The sequence below is a fragment of the Mus pahari genome, chromosome X, assembly GCF_900095145.1.
Source record: "Mus pahari chromosome X, PAHARI_EIJ_v1.1, whole genome shotgun sequence".
Taxonomy (NCBI): domain Eukaryota; kingdom Metazoa; phylum Chordata; class Mammalia; order Rodentia; family Muridae; genus Mus; species Mus pahari.
The window spans coordinates 123,768,867-123,790,456 of record NC_034613.1 but is presented as its reverse complement, the minus strand read 5'-3'; the positions used below and the strand labels follow the sequence as shown (position 1 = coordinate 123,790,456).

General features: G+C 41.6%; 1 protein-coding gene across 3 annotated transcripts in view; it reads left to right on the top strand.

The window, feature by feature from the left end:
- Positions 1–21,590, top strand: part of Amot (angiomotin) — a 58,335-nt gene that overhangs the window by 17,874 nt on the left and 18,871 nt on the right. For 2 of the 3 annotated variants that reach the window (XM_029534157.1, XM_021187363.2), the window contains 4 exons: positions 6,227–6,686; positions 10,419–10,563; positions 10,937–11,029; positions 15,558–15,703. In XM_029534157.1, coding sequence (XP_029390017.1) covers positions 6,227–6,686; positions 10,419–10,563; positions 10,937–11,029; positions 15,558–15,703 — 844 coding nt within the window. Of the gene's footprint in view, positions 1–6,226; positions 6,705–10,418; positions 10,564–10,936; positions 11,030–15,557; positions 15,704–21,590 lie in introns of all 3 variants that reach the window. The other variant, XM_029534158.1, reaches the window with a different exon arrangement.

The window sequence follows — 21,590 nt, the reverse complement described above, 5'->3', positions numbered from 1 at the left end:
AGTTCCCTTTCTGTCATCTCCTGGCCTCATCCCCAATCAGCCTCTCCTGCTGTCTGCTGGGAATCTTAAGGGAAGGAACGGGCAGGTGCTTGATACAACAAACGGCCTAGTGGCTGAAGGGAAGAGCTTTATTTTCCTACTGATTCGCTCTCTTGCCTCCTAGGCCTGTGGAAAAGGGCTCAGTGCTTCTCATCTTCTGAACTCTTAAGGCCTTCCTGAAGGATCAGAAGCAAATCTTCTTGGCTTTGAATAAGTCTGCAACATCGTATCACTCCCATGATTCAAAAATCACTTACTTTGTTTGTGTGTACCCATCTATCTGTTTCCTGTTGTCTGTACTTTCTTAGAGGATCATTGGGATGCATTTTGATACTAAACAGTTGGGGAGATACAGTTTTGGTGGAAGAAGAATGATAGACATATGTATTCAGATTCAGAATGTTTCTTGCTTTGAACTTCACGTCCATCTTTGGAAAACATCTGTGCTGCTTCTTGATTTTTTTTGACAGAGTTTGTTAGGTAGCTGCCTGCCATTCATGGTTTTTTAAAGAATCTACGTTAAATTCACTTTATCTCCATAGAAGTTTCTCTAGATGCTCAAATGGACATGGAATGCTCTCATTTCTGTTTCGTGTCTTTTCGCTCTTCCTAAGTAGACTTATTTCTTAGTCATTCAGCACCCATTGTCCTTTGCACGACCCACCAGATCCTATCATTCTTTTTATTAATTGTATTTTTTACCGTCTGGTAGACTTTCAGGACATGGTGTGGGGAAAGGGTTAAACTATTGACAGAAATGGCAACAGTTATGCATGGTATCCTGGCCTCTTCCCAGGGGTAGGTAATGATGGGTGTCCAGAAGGCTTAAAGCTCCAGGTGGCTTGCAGTCCAAGACAGTGATATCACCAGTATCTTCCTCTTTGCCTCCTGTGTCCACTCATTCATTTGGGAAAGAACCTCCTGACTTGCCAGTGGTGGTGACTCAGGAGATAAGGCACTTGGGGCGGGGCGGGGTGGAGGTAAGAGAAGCTACCTAGAGTTTCCTGGTATTTCTTTTTCTCCCCCCAGGTCCTGATTTTTTGTTGTTGTTGTTTTTATCCAGAGGCAATTCACTTTAAGCTCCTCCTCTTGCTTTACTGGTTTAGGACTGTCTGGTTTTTTTTTGTTTTTTTTTCCTTCTTAACTCAAGGTGATTTCTTAACCCTTTGCAAGGTCCTATGAAGCTTCTAGAAGACAGAAGCCTAATTTTTAATAACTTTTCTCAGAACAGGTCATGGGATGATCAAAACAGGCTTATGTTCAGCTTTCAACTAGTGTAAGAACCCTATTCCCATGTGCCCCAGTGAAATGGAAGATCCGGGGAGAGCCCACAGCACCCTTTGACTGCGTAGCTTAGTGAAAATCCATTCAAGCTAGGAAAATGTCAAGGAAGCCCCCAGCTTTTTGTTTTGCTTTTCTCATCAGTATGGAAGCATCTGAGACACTGCCTCCCCTCCATTCTGGCCTGTAGATGGGCTGACGTCTGATCGGCTGCCTCTTGGAAGAGTCTGTTGGCTATCTTGTGGAGCTGAAGCCAAAGCCCCCTGCTCAGCACATGGCCCGCCTTCCCAGGAAAGCTATTTTCAGAACTCATTCACTAGTATTGTTTGTGATCTGAAATGACTCCCACAGTGTTTGAAGCTAGATGGAAAAGCTCTTTGATCTGCCTAAATAAATAATGAGACAAAGAGGGGTTTTTCCTTCCCATACTGATTAAACAACCAAAGAAATTAAGCTGCACATACTTTATAGGAAGATGGGTCTATTTTCTCCTTCCTTCTAAATTAGCTGTGGATCTCACTCTATTTCAGTGCCTTGAAACTACAAAGCCCATGCTGACCTGCCTTTGTTTTTGTTTTTGTCTTGTTTGTTTGTTTTTGGGGTTGGTCATGGTGCTAGGCATGTAATCCATCCAGGGCCTCCAGCATGCTAAGCATATGCCCTACCTCTGAACTCCTCTCACTGCCATTGGGAAGGATTTTGACACAGTGATATTTGCCAACAGTTGTTTCTCTATGGGACAGGAACAGTGGGATTGATATTCTGAAGGTATAATAAAGTTATCTAAGCTAGTGGTGTTCCATTTGAAGTTTGGTTATACATCAAACAAACTCTGTCTCTAAGCATTTGCATGAACTGGCCGGGGGAGTGGCACCTATTGACAGATCTTTGGCAAAAGGAGGCAGTCCAACAGCTTTCCTAAAGTCTACTGCTTTTAGGTAAAGACACATTTTCCTCTTTAATTGTCCTATATGACTTGTGAATATCGAAATTCTTTTTTTTTTTTTTTTTTTGGTTTTTTTTTTTTTTAAGACAGGGTTTCTCTGTATAGCCATGGCTTTCCTGGAAGTCACTCTGTAGACCAGGCTGGCCTCAAACTCAGAAATCTTCCTGCCTCTGACTCCCGAGTGCTGGGATTAAAGGTGTGTGCCACCACGCCCAGCTGTGGCTTGTGAATGTCTTCCCAATATCTGTAGCTTACAGAAAAATGGATGGATGGATAGATAGGTAGATAGATAGATGAACCTACATTTTAAATTCTAAATCCACAAATGACAGATCAGGATGAAAAGTAAGTTTTGTTTTTGTTTTTTTGTTTGTTTGTTTGTTTTTGTTTTAACAAACTGCTGTTAAAAGAAAATGTCATTTTCATTTGCCTTCGGAGAGTCAATGAAATGTTGAGATTTTGCTGTTAAAATGAACAAAATGTTATAAACAATCCTTTGATTACTTCATCATCCCCATGCCCTCCTCCCTACTTAAGAAAAAAAAACCCTAAATAAATAGCATAAATGCTCAGAACTCCAGATGGGAAATGAGGCCAAACCATGTGAAAAAAAAATTAATGTCTAAATCTTTGTCTTTCTAAATGGAGAACCTTCTCTGCATCCTGGGTTTAGACACTGATCAAGTGTTTGTAAAAAATTAAATTATTTCTGTTTATAAAGCAGCCACCCCCTTTCAGTTGTTGAAATCATGCCCAGCTCTGAGGTTTCTTGAAATGTTCTTTGAACAGAATCTCGGGGTGACCTAAATCTGTAGTTCAGAACAGAGCTCCCTGTGCGATTGGAATGGTTCGGACTTAGTCACAAGCTGCTCCATGATTAACATTCACTGTCACAGAACCTGGGAGGGGCACTATTTCGGTGGTGAGAAGTTGGCTGTAGGCTGGTAGTGGCACCTGCTCTGATGAGAGTTTATGTTGGAGGGAGTGGGGGAAGCTTGCATGTGTGTGGGTTTGCACAGGTGTTGGCAGGTGTGTATGAGAGAGTGACAGAAGAGGAGGGGGACCCTAGTCATGGAGGTAGCATGGGTGGAAGGTCTGTGTTACCTCCTTGTGTGTGTGGGGGGGGGCGTGTGTTTTACTTTTTGTCTTTATAATTTCTCTTTGAGAATATGTCCTCTCTTTCCATGCAGCTTTTCGGAGGAGTGATCTCTGGCATAGACAGCTAGGTCCTCTCTTTGGTAGCCGATGAGTCTTAGGAAGGAGCATAGAGTTGGGAAGAACAGGCCAGGAAGCCGATCAGATTGTCCATGGGATCATGTGATTGTATTGTCGTCTGGTGGTGACTTCTTGTTCCCAGTTAGTTATGTCAGTGGGGAGCGATTCCAGCTGCTGTGTGGTGGGAGAACCTGTAGAATGCTCCCCTCTCTGCCTTGTTCCTCTCTGCCCCTTTATTACTGTTATTACTCTTACTTTTATTATTTACTCGTCAGTGTGTTTTTGTTTCTCCTGCCATACTATCATAGTTCTCCCCCCTGCCATATTGCCATAGTTCTCCCCAACCTGTTTTCTTCTTCCCAGAGTTCCCTGTTCTCAGAGGAAACCTCATTCTAGGGTTAACATAGCCCTGCCTTTTGATGGCGGGCAGATGCTGGAGCCCAGATAAAGCTCTTTCTACTTCTTCCACCCCCTAACTACTCAAGCCATTGCTTGTTTGCAAATCTGCCAGTGAAGGACTGACTGAAGGTTTTTTCAACACCACAGTGTTCTGCTTCCTTTTGTAGCCTGGGGAGTCAAGGGCCAGCTGCTTTGTTTTTGCTTATCTTCATCCTGGGCTTATCTGACCCTAGAGACCTTCCGGAAACCTTGCAAGCAGTATCCTTCCCTAGACCCCTGAGAAGCTGTGTACTGTCCAGGCCTTGACAAGCCATTCAGCACTCAGGAAGGAGGGAGGTAGATGCCTCCCTGTTTGAGAGAAAGGCCCCTTTCGCTTGATAAGGGGAGCTATCGGGAGGCGGGAGGAAGCCCAGTTTGAAAGTATGTGTTCAGTTTGAAAATGTGTGTTCAGTCTTTCAGAGAGAACATCTTCCAGGCAGTAGTAGGCTTCCGAATCCCAAGAACATGGACAAAAGATAGTAGAGTGATTTCTTTCCTCTTAAAATTTGAAAGCAGGATTGGAGAATATGAAATTTAAGACCCTCTTTCTGCCCAAGAGACTCAAAGTTCCCCCTCTTTCCCAATCCCAGGACATTTTAACTCTGTTTTGAAATTTAATTAAAACAGCTCTTGGAAAGAACATGTAGTTGTTTTGACCTGCATGGAAACTGAAGGTCCACAGAATAGAAAATGGGAGCCCTTCACCTAGTAAATCCATAAGCCCCTCCCAGGCTTTAGACCAACTGAGTGTTTTCAGCTCTTGGAAAGAAAAGTTATGTATGGCATCAACTCTCCCGTCCTAGTCTTTAGTAGCTTGTCAAGTCTTCTATACGCAAATTGTTCACATGACTTCTTCAATGTTAAACAATTATTTCCAGTGACGTATGTAGAAAATTGGATAAATGTGTGAGTGCTAGAGCCAAATATGGGACTTCGGGATAGACCCTAGGGTCTAAACAGGTTTGAATACTTTTCTGAGTATCAAGGTCATTGGATAAGTCTGAGAGCCAATATTTGCAAAGATTTGGTTGTTGTAAACAGCCTGTACAGGGAGGAGCTCTTGGGGATGCTGGTATATGGAAGAACAGTGTGTTAGTGTGTATGGATTCGTGGGGAGAAGTTAATTGCTCCTGGCCCTTTGTCCAACTTCTATCAAGAATTTTATGCAAATTAGCACAAAGATAAACAGATGATTCTATCTTGAAGATACTAACAAGGCAAATATCTCACTGGTAGATAAGAAACTATAATTCTTATAGAGTCAAAACATGGGAAGGTCCCAGTATTTTTGCAATTCATTTGCAGCCCTGCCTCTCTGGAACTTACTATGTAGACCAGGTTGCTCTTGAACTCTTGCCTCTGCTTCTTCATGAGTATTAAAGCCATGTGCCACCATGCCCAGAAGATAATGTTATTACAAAAAACATTTATATGTATGGGTAATTTGCTTATATGTATGTATGCCCTACACATGCATGCCTAATGCCAACCAGAACAGAGCAAATGATCTCATGGAACATGGCTGCTCTGTGGTCCTCAAACCTAGGTCCTCTGAAAGAGCAGCCACCTCTTAACCACTGAACCTCCAACTTCTATATTAAGTAACTGAACAAGGTTGCCCAGCTAGTACACAGTGACAAAAGTCTCTGAAGTTCCTTTATTAGGATTTCAGAGACTTTTTTGTGTCTAACAATTAGGTACCAGAACTCAATGTACCAAAGTTTTTGTTCTGAACCATTCTATAAGCAAAAGTTGGGGATTTGTGTCCCCAAGCTTCATAAGTATTATCAAGCTGATAACTGGCATGAGCAATAATTATTTGATGTCCTTAAATTCATAAATGTGTAGGAATTCTCCAGGGTAGTCCCAGGTGGGAAGATGAAAGGCAGTGGAATGCCTGTTTGAAAAAAGCCAGTAAACATTTTTTACATTGAAGTCTTTGCATGTGATGGGTTGCACACGTCAAGTTTTTTTCAGACAGGTTCAGTTCTCAGTCACATGAGCATTACTTTGTACAAAAGGAATTTTAAACGAGTGAGCAATGAATGTGTAGAGATAGTCATCTTAAGATTCTCCTACTTACCTCAGAAGTTATCTGGCTTCGTCTCCAAGAGGAGCAGTCATAGCTAGTGAGCAGTAGCAGTTGGACAGAGTCACAAAATGTATCGGTAAGAAGGACCTCTCGAGTTCATTGACGGGGATCTAACTCAGCCTGCTTCCCATTTTACCTGTGTTTGGAGGGAGGAGGGGTTGCTCCTTGTGCCTTGGGGGTGAATTTAATCGGAGTTTGAATTTTGTGTTTTTCAGGGCAACACAGGACATCTCCTCGCTGTCTTTGTCAGCCAGGAACACTCAACCTCACAGCCCTAGTTCTTCCCTGACAGCTGGGGCTTCCAGCTTGCCCTTGCTGCAGTCTCCACCATCCGCTAGATTGCCTCCCGGTCAACACGCCCTGGTCTCGAACCAAGGTGACCACTCTGCTCACCTGTCAAGGCATCAGCAGCATCTTCTTTCAAGTCAGAGTCATCAGGGGGACCACTACCGTCACGCCCAGGCCAACCTGACTTCAGCGCAGCAGCAGCAGCCGGGAGAAGCCTACTCAGCTATGCCTCGGGCTCAGCAGTCTGCTTCTTATCAGCCCATGCCAGCTGACCCTTTTGCTATCGTCTCAAGAGCTCAGCAGATGGTTGAGATCCTTTCTGATGAGAATCGCAACTTGCGACAGGAGTTAGATGGATGCTATGAGAAGGTGGCGAGACTGCAGAAGGTACGGCTCCCCCTGAGGGTCAGTTCAACTCTTTGAATCTTACTAGTGGGACTTGTTAAATGCTGGTATAAACGTTTCATCGGTGTGGGTAGAACTTAGAGATTCTTCTTCTGATGTTAGTCAAACTTTAGAAAAAAACTCTTTGTCTAGGAAAACTTAGGTTTTTTTCTCTTTTTATTGTCATACCGTAACTATATGAAACAATGGGCTTCATGGTAACATTTTTATAGGAATTTTAAATGAACGAGCAATATATTATCATGTACTATCATGTATACTCACTATGGTATTTTTGAATACCTTTTCTTTTAAGGGGGTAACATTTTATATTTTTACTAAAAGAAATATACTATTGATTTCCCAGACTCTGTAACCCTAGAAAACTTAGTTGATTGTTCTATTCAAAAAGTCATCAGTGATAGTTCTTCAGAATATTTGTAAGCCCTGTGTTCGTGGAAAAACCTGACCGCATTTAAAGGCCTTTTGTCTTGATTATGGTTTCCCCATATGATTTTTGCCTCAAAAATATAAAGCCATAGTACATAGTTACTAGAAAAAAATCCCACCAGCTGAGATTTTGTATGGTTTATGAAAAGGCTGACAGTGCTTTTCCTTGTGGGAGTTCTCTTCTTCATTCTTTTGATACTGGCCCTCCTCCCTGCTTTTGCTTTGGTCTTTGACCACAGATCCAGTTCAACATCTGCTCTCCTTCTCTGGGGTGTGTGTGTGTGTGTGTGTGTGTCTGTGTCTGTGTCTGTGTCAGTGTGTCTGTGTGTGTGTTGAGGGGGCATACACAAAAGGGGCTTAGCATCACAGCTGGGTGACAATTGACAGCCATAGGCAGAGGAAATTAAAAAAAAAAATGGTGTGCCCAGTTTCTATTCTTCCCTGTTCCCCCATACCCATTGTCTGCTGCAGCTGCTTTATAGCACCCCTCAAGGCCCACACCTCAGTATCTTGCCTTGGTGGCTCTTAGCCAGTTATGCCTGTGGCAGTTTCTTTGTAGCATTTGTCAGTCGGGGAGTTCACATGGCATGATCTCCTTGCACACTGTTCCGGGAAGGTGAGGCTGAAGGTGAGGTTGGAGAGACTGTTGCTTTGTATTGTTCAGCAGCTCTGTACTTCGGAGACAAGACAAAAGGAAGGTCCAGGGGCCTGCATGATTCCTAAAATTCACTGACACCAGGTCTTTTACCTAAAGGAGAAGAGGGCTTATATTTTTCTATAGTTACATTATATATGTATATATGTGTGTGTGTGTATATATATATATGTATATATATACATACACATATGTATATATATGCATACACACACAAACACACACACACCTTTTCTCACTTTCCTCAAACAGGATGGATTAAGAGCTATTACTTTGTCTTGATTTTATAGTTTCTGTCTTCTCAGTTTGACAATACCCCTCGCTCATATCACATTCATGCTGTCCATGGATTTTGTTTATTGACTAGAAACCCCATTTGGCTGAGTAGACCTCCTCTGACTTTTAATTTGCCTTGGCCTGGCCTCATCTTTGACACAGTCACCCGGACTGAGCTCAGCTCTTCCTTGCCAGAGGATCCCTGGTGACGGACACTAGGAGCTGGGTTGGGAGGGAAACTACTAGTGCAGGTAGCAGAATAGGAATTTTGTTGATTGTTTGTTCCTTGTGCAGAAATACGTCAGAAAAGTACAATCATCATAGTTGGAGTGTCTGCAGAAGCACAGTGTAAGCCAAGGCTGAGGCAGAGACAGGTAGGGGAGAAGAAGGAATTAAAAGCAGGGTAAATAACATGCACACCAGATGGTAGAGCTAGTGTGGGGGGAAATAAAACCCACAGTAGGCTCCAAGGACAGAAAGTAGAATGAGCAAGTCTGGAGACCCATGGCCACTCCCAGCCAGCGGATCTGTCCTTCTGGGAAGGCTTCATCACACAGCTCTCTCTGCAAGGGGACAGTATTTCCTCAAGGGGAGGGGAAACAGATAGCACCAAGATCCTTCATAAGTAGACTATGCACGTTTGAGAAAAGGGACTGTCTTCTTAGGTGTGGCCTTCTGGAATGTAAGTAGGAAGCCCCACTGTCTCTTGGCTGCTTTCTTTCACACCAACACCGCCCGGCCTGTTCTTTCAAAGGGAAGTTTGTCCTCTCCTCTCCAGCAGTTGAATTTCATGTGAAAGCTCCATCAAGTGCAGGCCCTGCGGAGCTTGTCTCTAAATGCCATTCACCAGTTTTCACCTTCTGTGCTGTTATCTTGGTGCCATCTGCAAGGAGAAAAACACTTTCACGTCTGCTCTTTTCAGTGGCATAAGCCTCATTTGTTTGCAGGCAGTCCTGCCTCTAGCAGGATTTTGAAGATGGGGGCAGCTGGAATTGGAGGTGATTGAAATCCTCCCTCCCCTCCCCCACCTTCAATTGGGGCGCCTGTGTATTTCACCCCCTAAAGCACCCTGAGCTTTGTTCGGGGAAGAGTGGGAAACTGAGAAGCAATGCAGAGTGGTTGGAGGAGTCAGACTTAATTTGAAAGTTGCTTAATAGGCCATGGGGTTTATTTGTCTTATACAAATTATATGCAAATAAGATCTGTGGTTCTTACACTGGTCGCAAGGCTCTGGAGTCTAATTTCTTGTTTTCTTCCCTGTTTCTGTCTGATTCTGGACAAGAGTCTTTGTCTGCTTCTTCTTCTTCTTTTTTTTTCTTCCCATTTTATAAGATTTGCAGAGAAGTGTCATAAAACAACACAAATCCTGACTTTCCGCTAGAAATCTGTACTAGTTTCCCACTGACACTGGTGAGTATGGGCTAAAGTCCAAATGCCTGACATTTAAAACCATTTTATGACCTGCCTTCAGTCCATCTTCACAGCCACATCCCTCTAGCTTCCTTGTGGCTACCACACAGTGTCCAGCAAGATTAGACTCCTGGTCATTCTGGGAATGCATTTGCTTACTCAGAATAGAATACCCTTCCACTCACCTCTGCCCATTGAAATCCAATCCAGCTTTCAGGATCCGACTCTAAATGCCATCTCTCCCTGACATTATTTTCCTCCCCTCCCCCAACCAGGGATAACTTCGCTCCTTCTTTTAGCTTTATATCGCTTATTCCTTGTTTTCTTAAAGCTGTAGTTTGCTCTCTATTCTCTGACTCAGTTATACAGAAAGTTCTTTGAAGGCAAGGATAACATGCATGTTCTTGCTCTGGTTAATCAGACCTTCCTAACGATTTGACCCTTGATTAAATAGTTGTGAAAGCGAATTGAATTATATTACTGAAGGCTGACTATTTGGGATTTTAAGGCTCATGTTTGCTGCTGATCTGTACTTGGGATAGGTAATTTAACTACTCTCTCATGCTAAACTGGGACAAGTTAACATTGCCTAGGCAGATGTCAGGACAAAATGAGAGAAACACATAGAAAGAAGTCGTTTGAGGGCTTCAAAATAAAGTTATTGCTATATAACATACAATGTTAATATTTTCAGAATCAGGAAATAATGTAGAAATTCAACTCAGACAATAATTTAGAAATTAAAATCACATAGAAAGCCTATTTTATGGAGAAAGATTTGCCTTTGTCCTAAGGAAACCCCATGAAGCACTTGCGTCATTTACTGAGCTTACAGTCCATCTGAAAGGAGGTGCAACTGAAGAGCCACATGTATGGTTCTAAACTGTCATGTCCATCCAACTCCTAGTATCAACCCCATCTTTCTTTCCTTTTTTAATGGTAAGGTGGAGACAGAAATCCAACGGGTCTCAGAGGCATATGAGAACTTGGTGAAGTCATCTTCCAAAAGAGAGGCTCTGGAGAAAGCCATGAGGAACAAGCTGGAGGGTGAGATCAGAAGGATGCATGACTTCAACAGAGATCTAAGAGGTGAGTGACAAGTGCACTTCACTTTCTGGTTGTTTTGCTTGCTTATTTGTTTTTGGGGACAAAGTCTCTTTACATATTTCAGGCAGGCCTAGGATTTACAACATAGTCTATGCTAGCCTTATATTCCACAATTCCCCTGCTTTCCCCTCCCAGGCAGTGAGGATAAAAACATGTACCCTTACATCTGACTCTTGCTTTAAAGTAGTTCTGTATTATTTTAAGATTCACATTTGAAAATTCAGGACTGTGTCACCCACCCTGTTTGTCAAAAAAAAAAAACCCAAACAGACAAACAACCCAGTGCTGACTTTTGCCAAAGACCAGTATTTAGAAGGCAGATAGCATGCGTGTTAACCGTCTTCACCTTCCACAGACCGTCTAGAGACTGCCAACAAGCAGCTGGCAGAGAAGGAGTACGAGGGGTCTGAGGACACCAGGAAGACCATCTCTCAGCTCTTTGCCAAACGTAAGTCTGCAAACTCCAGAGGCAGGCGTGAATGTGTGCACAGTAGTAACAGGTGTGGAAATGTTGCAGGTCTGGTTGGAGGTAAAGTTTATGAAAATGATGTCTGCCTCTTCTCTTTAGCCTTCTAGAACATCCAGGAGAGAATGAGTATTATCTTTTTCCTGTTAGTCCATGAAAGGCCAAGAAGGCTTCTGCCCCAACTCTAGTCACATCAAAGGAGTGTTCTCCATACTAAGTCAGAGAAAATCCATTAGAATTCTTGCCATTGTCAAGGCTAGCTGAAGAAAAGACCTTAGGGAATACTGTCCTCAATCATGCCGAAGGGATTTATTGTAGGTGATTCCATATGCTGGCTCTGGGAGATGGGATGAAAATATAGGACAATGATTAATGTTTGAAATCCCCGGCCTATGCCACGGGTTCACCTCCTAAACACATTGCTGCATCATATTATTACCCACTGGCAGATTGTAGGAAAAGGAAGACCCTTGGTACGACCTGGACTCATGGTTCTGATTACGGAGTTGGAGGGTATGGGGCTGGGCAGAGCTGTGCTTTCCTTATAATAGTGCTTCCTTTGTCTGGAAATACTCCTAGGACTGTAACAATGAATTAATCCTCTTCTTTATCGAGTCCCTAATGGACTCCACCCAGCTAGACAATGCCTAATTCTTTCCAATTGCTTTAATAAAAGCAGCAATAAAAACTTCATAGTGGATGGAGCCCACTGGGAGCATGAATTGGGTTGAGAACAGATGAACTGTCCTTGTTCCTACAGATGCCTAAGCTTGACTGAACCCCCTACCCCAGCCTCCCTCAGTGCAGCTCCCACTGAAGTCCTTCTTGGTGGGGACTTGTCAGTCTCTTCTATTTTTGCTGGGTCTCCCAATGACCCTTTCATGTCATTCTGTGAAGTTTCCAGTTAGCTTTTACAAGTCTGTTTGATCTTCATTTACCATATTCCCTTCCCTGCCTGGGTTGCTCTGTGGTGCTCTGGCTTCAGAATAGCTTTTCTTCCTCTTGGCCCCAAGCCTCCTGGTACTTTGTCAGTAGTCTTAAGGGTAAGGAATGTTGTTTTTCTGGTGTCATCAGAACCCAAGGTAAATTGTGAAGTTGCTTTTGTGGTGTCACTGTTACCCTGGAAGCTAGTTCCGTGGCAGGAAGACGGTGGCAACCTCCCAGAATGAAACAAAACATAGGGATTCTTGCCCTGGATCTTCTAGCTTATACTCCTCTGTGTGAAGAAATGGTATTTCAGGTGCTCTCAGAATTCTGCCGTGGTTTCATAAAATTCACTTAGTTACTCTAAGCAAAATTACATTAACAACAGGGTGAAATGCTGTCAGTGGTTCTAAAACTAGGTGGAGAAGATTGCATGCCCTTTTGACCCCTTTATTTCTTGTGCCCTTGGACATTCAAAGGGTCCTCGAAAATAGGAACTGTAGAAGAAAGAAAGAAGGCTCTTTTGCAAAACTTTCCCTGGGAATATACTCCAGCAACCCCAGAAAGATAGAAATAGTTCAAGCCAGGAGACGGACGGTTGGGTACACTAGAAAGACCTTAGCTCCAGTATGGAATCCACCCCTCATTTTCCAGGAGCTCTTGCAAGTTAGTCATGCTCGATCTCCATGTCCTGTTTCCTCATATGCAAAATAGAGAAGTGAAGAGTAACACCTCATATCCTTGTTCTGAGGATTAAGCAAGCACAATGCCTGATATGTAGTGAGTGTTCAGCAAATGTTCATTTCTTTTCAAGGCATATCTCTTCAGATAGGAGTCTGTGGGAAATGAGGCCAAATTGGCCTCATGAAGATAATGTTCATGGTCTTCAAAGGAAGAACCACCTCCACTTCCAAGTCTAAACTCTTTTTTTGTTTGTTTGTTTTTTAGAGACAGGATTTCTCTGTGTAGCCCTGGCTGTCCTGGAACTCACTCTGTAGACCAGGCTGGCCTCGAACTCAGAAATCTGCCTGCCTCTGCCTCCCAAGAGCTGGGATTAAAGGCGTGTGACGCCCGGCTCCAAGTCTAAACTCTTTATTTGAGTCTCTGGTATGAGGTTTGTCCTAGGTCACAGGACAGGTACCTGGAAAAAACTGAGACATACTGTATATGCCATTGTCCCTTGTAGCTATACTTTCATATTAAATTCAGAAACAAAATTACTACTCTTAGAGATCTGGTGACACTTAGCTGTCACACTTAAAAAAACTAATATAAAGGTATCAGTCATATTTAATTAAAAGACATATTTTGAAGCTCTATGATTCTTTTTCATCATTAATCATGGTGATGATTATCATACTCTTTGGTACTTTTTCATGTTTTGCTCATTTAAATACATTACATTATCTCATAGAATACTTAAGAAATATGGATTACACAAGACAGTATATTGTTCCCTGTGTTTTCATTATAGAGTGTTTTTATCCTTTCATGGGGTGTCCATCTTTGTACTTACATAACTCTCCTGTCCTTCCATGTTGGCTACTTTTTTTTAAAATTAAAGACATAAGCATATTATTCATAGGTGTTTTGCATTTAGGATCTGGTCAGGGTGACTTCTCTGGGTGTGGTTCTGATGCAGAAAGAAACGTATATTTTGTCTTTTAGTTAAAAATATTTTGATTGTTGTTGTTGAGTAGCAGGAATTATATAGTGGCTAAGCATGTAGTAGACAGGTATTTGAATAACACTTGTCCTGCATTGTTTTTCTAAGGGCAATACTTCTTCCTGATGTGGCATAAGACGTAGAGCAAGATAAATGGGATCTAGTCCTGAGACCACAATTTTAGCTTTAGGGAGTCTGTGCTTTTGGACTATGGGCCTTACAAATGTGGCTCAATCCCTACTCTTGTTTACAGTACTAGGATCAGAGGGGCCTAGAGTCAGGGTATTTCTTCTTCTCCAGCCTGGAACATGTTAAAATAAACATTATCCCTTCTCCAGATGGTTTAGTATCCAAAATATTTCAATAAGTGAGGTTCTGGTTAAAGTTTCTCCTCAGGGCATCCCTTGTTGAGAAGAACAAGATGCTCTGGGATATTTCATAATAGTCCCTTTGCCCTCCTGTGGCAAATAACACGAGGACATTTTTTTCTGATCTCCTGGAAGAATCTGGATGAACACCTGATGGCAAAACTTCCAAAAATGTAGGTGTTCCAGTATGAGTGCCTCTCCCAGGAATTAGCTCTCACATTTGTGCATACTGAGCCAGCAGCAATTAATCAATTATATAGTTCAGGGTTTCCTAACCAGCTTCAGGTGTCCATGGTCCCTGCTCATGGAATTCTAATTTGCTAAATTGTGATCCCCTGGTCCACCTGTCTCCTACTTTGAAGTCAGAAGCTCTTCCAGTGAACTTCACTTCTGAGGCCTCTCTAGAGATCTCTCCTTAATTGTTTTCTTTTTTTTTAGTTCAGCCTTTTATACCTCTGATCATATGTAGTCTCAATTTTTAAGTTCCTTCCATGCTGTATTAGAAGGCAGAAGTTCTATTTTTTTTTTCCAAGACAGGGTTTCTCTGTTTAGCCCTGGCTGTCCTGGAACTCTGTAGACCAGGCTGGCCTCGAACTCAGAAATCCTCCTGTCTCTGCCTCCCAAGTGCTGGGACTAAAGGCATGAGCCACCACGCCCTGCTGAAGCCAGAAGTTCTATCATTTTACTTTAGAAGAAAACCGTTAAGACATGGGTGGTCATTGACCTAACTGCTTTTCAGGCTAAAGTAGGGAAGGTCAAGGCAGGGCAGAAGCAAGAATCAAGGCCCTGTTTAAGTGCAGCATCATAGACTTGAGGCTCAGAGCTATGATATTTATTGAACAAGTGCTGCATGGCTAAGATGAACACCTTTTCATCTTGCTACATCCTCTCCTGGTACACATTTTGCTATAGGTCTTGGTTGGTCAGTTTTATCTGAACAGAGATTAAAGATCACATTCTCTTTGGATTCCATTTCCTGTGTTTCAGAGTCTCTTTCCCTTGTTCATTTCTAATATCTTTCATTAACCCTGCTTGACAAAGACTCTCCAGTGGTTTCATCTTTATGTATGTTACTCTGCTTTTGAATGTGACCAACAATTAGAATAATTTTTTAGTGACTCTTCCATTCTAAAGACAGATTGTATCTATGCAAATGTATATAGACAGGAATATACATACACACATGCATAGATATATTCCTACACGTCCTACATGTAAATATGTGTATGCACATATATGCAAAATACATATTTTACTACTATGAAATTCTAAACATTACTTACATGAAGTGGATGCCTATATTTCTCTGATTCTGAATTTTTTCCCATACTCTCCCCTGTTAGATTGGGCTTTCCCTAGTTAGTGGTCAATTCAGTGGCAAAATCCAGATGTTATATAAATTTTGATTCTCTTAGCCATGTGCTAGGAGTGTGGACACTGTCAATATATATATATATATATTCTATCAGTTTTGCTAACTTAAGGCTTTGACTCAGCTTCAGGATGACTTAAGGCTTTGACTCAGCTTCATTGATATTTCATGTCCATACAGATAAAGAAAACCAGCGGGAGAAGGAGAAGCTGGAAGCTGAACTGGCTACTGCCCGTTCTACCAATGAAGACCAAAGGCGACACATTGAAATCCGAGACCAGGCATTGAGCAATGCCCAGGCGAAGGTGGTGAAGCTGGAAGAAGAGGTAGGTGTCCTCAGGTAGCATATGAGCCTGAGAGTAAAAGAGCTGGGGAACTCATAGTGCTGGCTTTCTCATCCGTTTGAGTATGCAGTGTATACAATATCCCAAACAGAGACAGATTTCAGCTGTTCAGTTTTACCTGAACAGAGATAAAGGACTGAATAATCTTTGGGTTCCATTTTCTTTGTTTCAGAGTCTCTTTCTCCTGCTCATTTCTCATACATTTTATTTATCCTGCTTGACAGAAACACTTCAGTGTTTTCCTCTTTATGAATGTTGCTCTGCTTCTGACTGTGACCAACAATTAGAACACCATCTTAGTGACTCTTCCACTCTAAAGACATAGCTTGTACATATGCAAACATATGAACACATGAATATGCATACATACTTCAGAATATAAAATCATTACAGTCAAAGGAGGCAATTTCCATTCTCCCATTTATTTCATAAACTGATACCATAAGTTCTCCCTAGTACCTTAGCCTTGCCTTAAGCCTCTTCTCACTAAGCTTTAAACATTTACTTTCAAAGGACTATAGAATGATTCCAGATACTTAAAAGTACTCCAATGATCTCGCAATTGGAATGGTCCTGTTCTCCCCATACTAGATGGAAAGTCAAGCCTGCCCCTTGTCCTAGGTCAGAAATGCATCTTGACACCCATATCTTTTGCTATTGAATTTGACAATATTGTTTGTAGATGGAAGCAGTCTTCAGAGGTCTGGGACAAAAATAAGACCCAGGGAGAGTTTATAGTTTATGTCAGAAGAATGCATTGGTAAAGATCTTTGTTGTGGCTTAGAGACCAGTTTTAAAGAATGTTATTATGTGGTATGGTTGAATTTGTCAGCTCTTTGTGTGAGTGGATGGAGCCATCCCTTGACAAATACAAGGGCCTCTGAATTATTAAGAATATGATTTAAATATGTATCCGATTAGTATCCATGTAGAAGTTGCTCTGTTGCAACACTAAACTGTCTTACTATGAAAAGGAGGGAGCTTTGCTGCTGCACTGCTCTTTAATTAATCCTGGATGTTGGTTGTGATTGTACTAGAGTAAAATTAACTCTTCATTGTTGTGAATATTTGGGAATGAGTGTATTCCAACAAAGATGTGATGATGTAGTGTAAATTGACTAAAAAATTAAAACCTTGTTAAATTATATTTTGAAATTTGAGTTATTTTAAGAGAAATAATACCTTTCATGAATCTGTAGTAGGAAACCATGTGGGCTACATAGCAAATTCAAGGCCAGCCCAAAGTTTTATAGTGAAAACCTTTTGGAAAACAACAGTAATACCCTCCATTATTTTACAAATTGAAAGCTTTATGAACCTAAAATACAATTGTAGTTTTCAGGACGAAATCACATTGTAGCTATTGTATGAAAAATGTCTTCCCTGCCTCCATGAATTGCCTACTTCTTGGCCCTCACTAAAAATGGCCCTGGTTTCTGGAGATCTCCAGACTTACAGATTTCCTCTGCTATTCTTTTTGAGCCTTGAAGACTGGTTGGAGTTAGGTTGTGAGTTAACAGTTTCTTAGGAGATAATGCCATGTAATCCATGATATCCTTTAGGGTGACTTATCCAAGTGTTAATGTCAAGTTGTAGAGAATCAACATAATACTTCTTCAGTCCTCTATCTTAAGAACATACTGTTACTTCATTATGTGATTGAATCCCCCAAGAGACCTTGGTTATTCAGGATTAAAACTGCTCAGCATAGAATATTAGGATTCACAAACTTTATCAGTTTGATATGGGGTCTTTAATGTGGTTCTGTCACAAAATCAGTGCCTGTTTCTATCTTATGCATGGTTTTGTGCTGCGCATGGAGGCACATGCTTTTGATCCCAACAGTTGGGAGTGAGAGGCAGATGGATTTCTGTAAGTCCAAAGCCCATCTCAAGTCTTCCAGGACAGACCGAGTTACAGAGTGAGACCCTGTTTCAGAAAACAGAATGAGAGAGTGGAAGGGAGAGCTAGAGAAGATTTTCTTATACTTGGTGGACATGGCTCAAGGACGGCCATGTTGGAAAGCAGAGAGATACACAGGAAGGCTCGCCAGTGTCCTGTGTGAACACATATTGTGTGGTTCATTCTGGCTTTATGAATTTTCCTTATTGCTCAGAACTTTGGAGGTTTTTTTCCAGGAAGAAAAAAAGTTTTCTTACTGATTGAGCAAATCAGATTTATAGGAGCTATCTCGTAACAGGCCTTTTGTCGGGGGAATATTTTTCTCAGGTTTCTTAAGTTCAGGGTCACTCAGGTAATTAGTTTTCATTGCATCAAGATGGTGGGGAATTAACTGTATTGATTCAAGGACCCTCGAGTTCTTTTATACCTTCACCTCTTGAAAGCCTTTGTGTGGGTGCATTCCTTGACATCCATTTCATTTTTTTAATCCAATGAGCCTCCTGTGGGTCTCAGCAGTCTTCCTTATAAGCATTCCACAGAAGGGCCACCTCAGGCAAGAACTGTTTTCCCAAAATCTTAACTTGCAATTTCTCCTAGGTTACTGCAGATTCCTTTATGAACCATGGTCTCATGACATCTACAGAGATATTTTGCTAGGGTAGGGATGAATAGATCCTTTTTTTTCCCTCACAAGTCACTGTGATACAGACCTTAAAATCAGTCTACATCCTATGTAGCAGAGACTCAGAGGAGGTAAACGATGCCTTCCTAACCCCCTTTCCGTTACCTTTTGGGACACGTGGGTCTTATTGAAATTGACACTGATTAACCAAGTCAAAAGAGCTCTGTGTCCTAAAGCAGCCACAGTATTCTGACATTCACAGAGAGCCTCCTCCCATCCCCTCAAGGTTGACCTCACTGGGGTGTTTCCATGGATGTCTGGCATATCTTCTCACAAAACTCAAGTCAGCCCGGGCTTCTGGCCGGCTGCTACATCAGGAGAATACAGAGCTGAAGCAGTGGCTTGGATAATTGTTTCAGGGATGGTGGGAAAAATAGACTTGGCAAACCCAGTACAGGAAGATGCTGAGGGCGAACTGCTTAGTGAGTGCCGTGGGTAGGAGAGTAGAAAGCAGGAGGAGAGAGGACCAGCTGAAAGGGGCAGTGAGCCATATTTGGGGTTGGAATGAACACTCCACAGATTGAAGAAGAGGCTACAGTATTCACCTGTTCAGAATCACAGTAACTGGTGACGATTCGGATGACTTAGATTGTCATTCTTGTTGAAATCCTCATGTCGCTCTCACAGTCCTCTTGCCACCTCAGCCACTTCTCCCAATATACCTACCTTGTTTTATTCCATTTCTACTAGCACTCTTCTTCAGGCTAACATTTGCCAATCATTCTATGACCCTCACAACTAGATTCACTAGGCTCTTTATTTGTTTATTCTAAAAGATAGTTTTTGCTATCTACCATGTAATATAGCAGTTTCCCCCTTCCCAGTAATAAAGGAAGATCTCTGCATAAACATTTATATGTTTAATACTCTCTAATAATTTTGAACTGATTGGACTCTGTTGGTGACGTTTAAGCTTATACAATATCTAGAATGTGTTATAAGTTTGAGTGGAAGTCTACGAGTGTGAATTATGTGTGCACTGAGAGGGTTGATAGAATAAGGTACATATGCAGTCAGGAATTTCCTGGAATGTTCTACAGATGAACTGTCAATTCATTTGAAAAGCATTTCATCAAAAGATGACATTTCTTTTTTTAATTTATTTATTATTATTTTCTTTATTTACATTTCAAATGCTATCCCAAAAGTTCCCTATACCGCCCCCCTGCTCCTGCTCCCCTACCCACCCACTCCCACTACTTGGCCCAGGCCTTCCCCTGTACTGGGTCATATAAAGTTTACAAGACCAAGGGGCCTCTCTTCCCAATGATGGCTGATTAGGCCAAAAAGATGACATTTCTAATGCCCATGACAGTGCGATTTCTTAGTAGTGATTATTGGTTGTTTTAGCCAACATATTTAAAAAGGAGAAATTATGTCCACACAGCAAACAGAGATGGAGCTGTCTCTCTTGGTTTGCTCCTTTTATTCTTTTTTTTTTTTAAATCACTATGGCTTTTTAAATTCCCAATGTAGGAGCCTTGTCGATTTCTTTATTCCCAAGGCAGCACATTTTCAGAGGTGGTGTTTTACTCTTTGAGTCTTTTAATATCTGCCAGTGGACCATAACCTCCTGGCAACGGACAGAGGCAGCTTGCTAATACCAAGCTAGTGTTACCAAATTGCTTCAGTGTGAACCCTGACTTAGAACAGGGTCCCTGGGTAAAACTAAATCAGATCAGATTAAAATTACTGAAAGTTCATGGGGCAACATAAAACTCCTTGGATGAAGGAGTAGAATAGAGAAATTATACTGTAGACATGACATTTTAGGAAGGACTATGTGTAAATAATGGAAGGCAAGAGAAAATGCAGATATAATACAGGCACACTGACCTTACTTCTGCATCAGCCTTCTGCAAAAGATGATTGACTTAGCTCAGTGTCATTGAGAAGAGTGGTGCCTGTGTATGTCAGGATTCACTCCTTCTACCTACAGATCTATAGTTTTAATCTCTGATTTGTATTTTAACAGATAGATGTTGATGTGGCTCAGTGGTGGGGCACTTGCGTAGGATGCACATGGCCTAGTTAAAAAAAAAAAAAAAAAGAATGACAACAGACATAGTTTATATCCTCTAGGAATCTTTCAAGTTATTAGTGTCTTTTCACAAGTGAGAATATTAAAGTACGGGCAGATTAGGCAGGACAGTTAGAAAGAAATCTAGGGAAAACACACACACCACTAGCCCTGTTACTTATCATCCTGTAAATAAATGGGAAACTGACGGATTAAGGAACTTCCCTGTGAAGGCTTGAGAGAAACAATTAGCTTAAGGTGCTCTAAAACGAATTTTGTATATAGCTATCTTTAAAAAAAAAAAAAGTCAGTTTGAAAGACACCCACAGTTGTTGGAGGGAGGGAAGAGATGCCATCACATGGTATTCATTTGTAGAGATCAGATTCTCCTGAGTCAGGAGAGGTTATGGGATCTGCCAAATTCTTGGGAATGGGTTCAAATTATTACAGAAGTGCAGTGGAAAAGATGATTGACTTAGCTCAAGAAGCTCTGTTCTCCATCAGGTTACTTTCCTATTATTATTTCTCCAATTTCTTATGATTTTTAAAGATTCCTTTTGTATGTATGTATGTGCATTTGTGGGGCAGGGAGAGAGAGAGAGAGAGAGAGAGAGAGAGAGAGAGAGAGAGAGAGAGAGAGAGAGAAGGGCTGACAGGCCTTTGAAAATGATTTGATACCCTTATCATGATCATGACTTGGCCAAGCAAAGTAAATATTTAAGGACTATTGGTGAAGAGACAAAAATGGAAGTTGTTATAGACAAATTCACGGGGGTAAGGAAAAGATGACCCAAAGATGAAGGCAAAGGCAAAGCAAATAGTGGGTTAAGGAGACAAATTGAGAACAAAGATTAGAGGAAAATAAGGGAAGGGAAAAATCTTTGACAGGTTTTGAGAACCAGAGTTTACTAAGAAAACTTAAATGGGTGGGTTGCTATATCTTTTTCACTGGATAACCAGAGGGATTTAGATTGAAATGATGGGTTTGCATGGCTTCTTCTAGGAACTCCTTGGTATGGGGTTTGATTAGGTACTCAGAATGACTAATCTGTGGTTCTGAAAACTCATTTTCCACACAAGGACAAGAGCCACTCTTGTGGATTTGGAAACTTTTCAAGAGAACCCTCATTTCCTTAAACACTGAAGACATCACAAAATAAATAAATAATCTAAGATAAAAAGGACACATTTTCTGTGATCTGTCTCCCTCTCCCCCCCTTTCTCTCTCTCTCTCTCTCTCTCTCTCTCTCTCTCTCTCTCTCTCT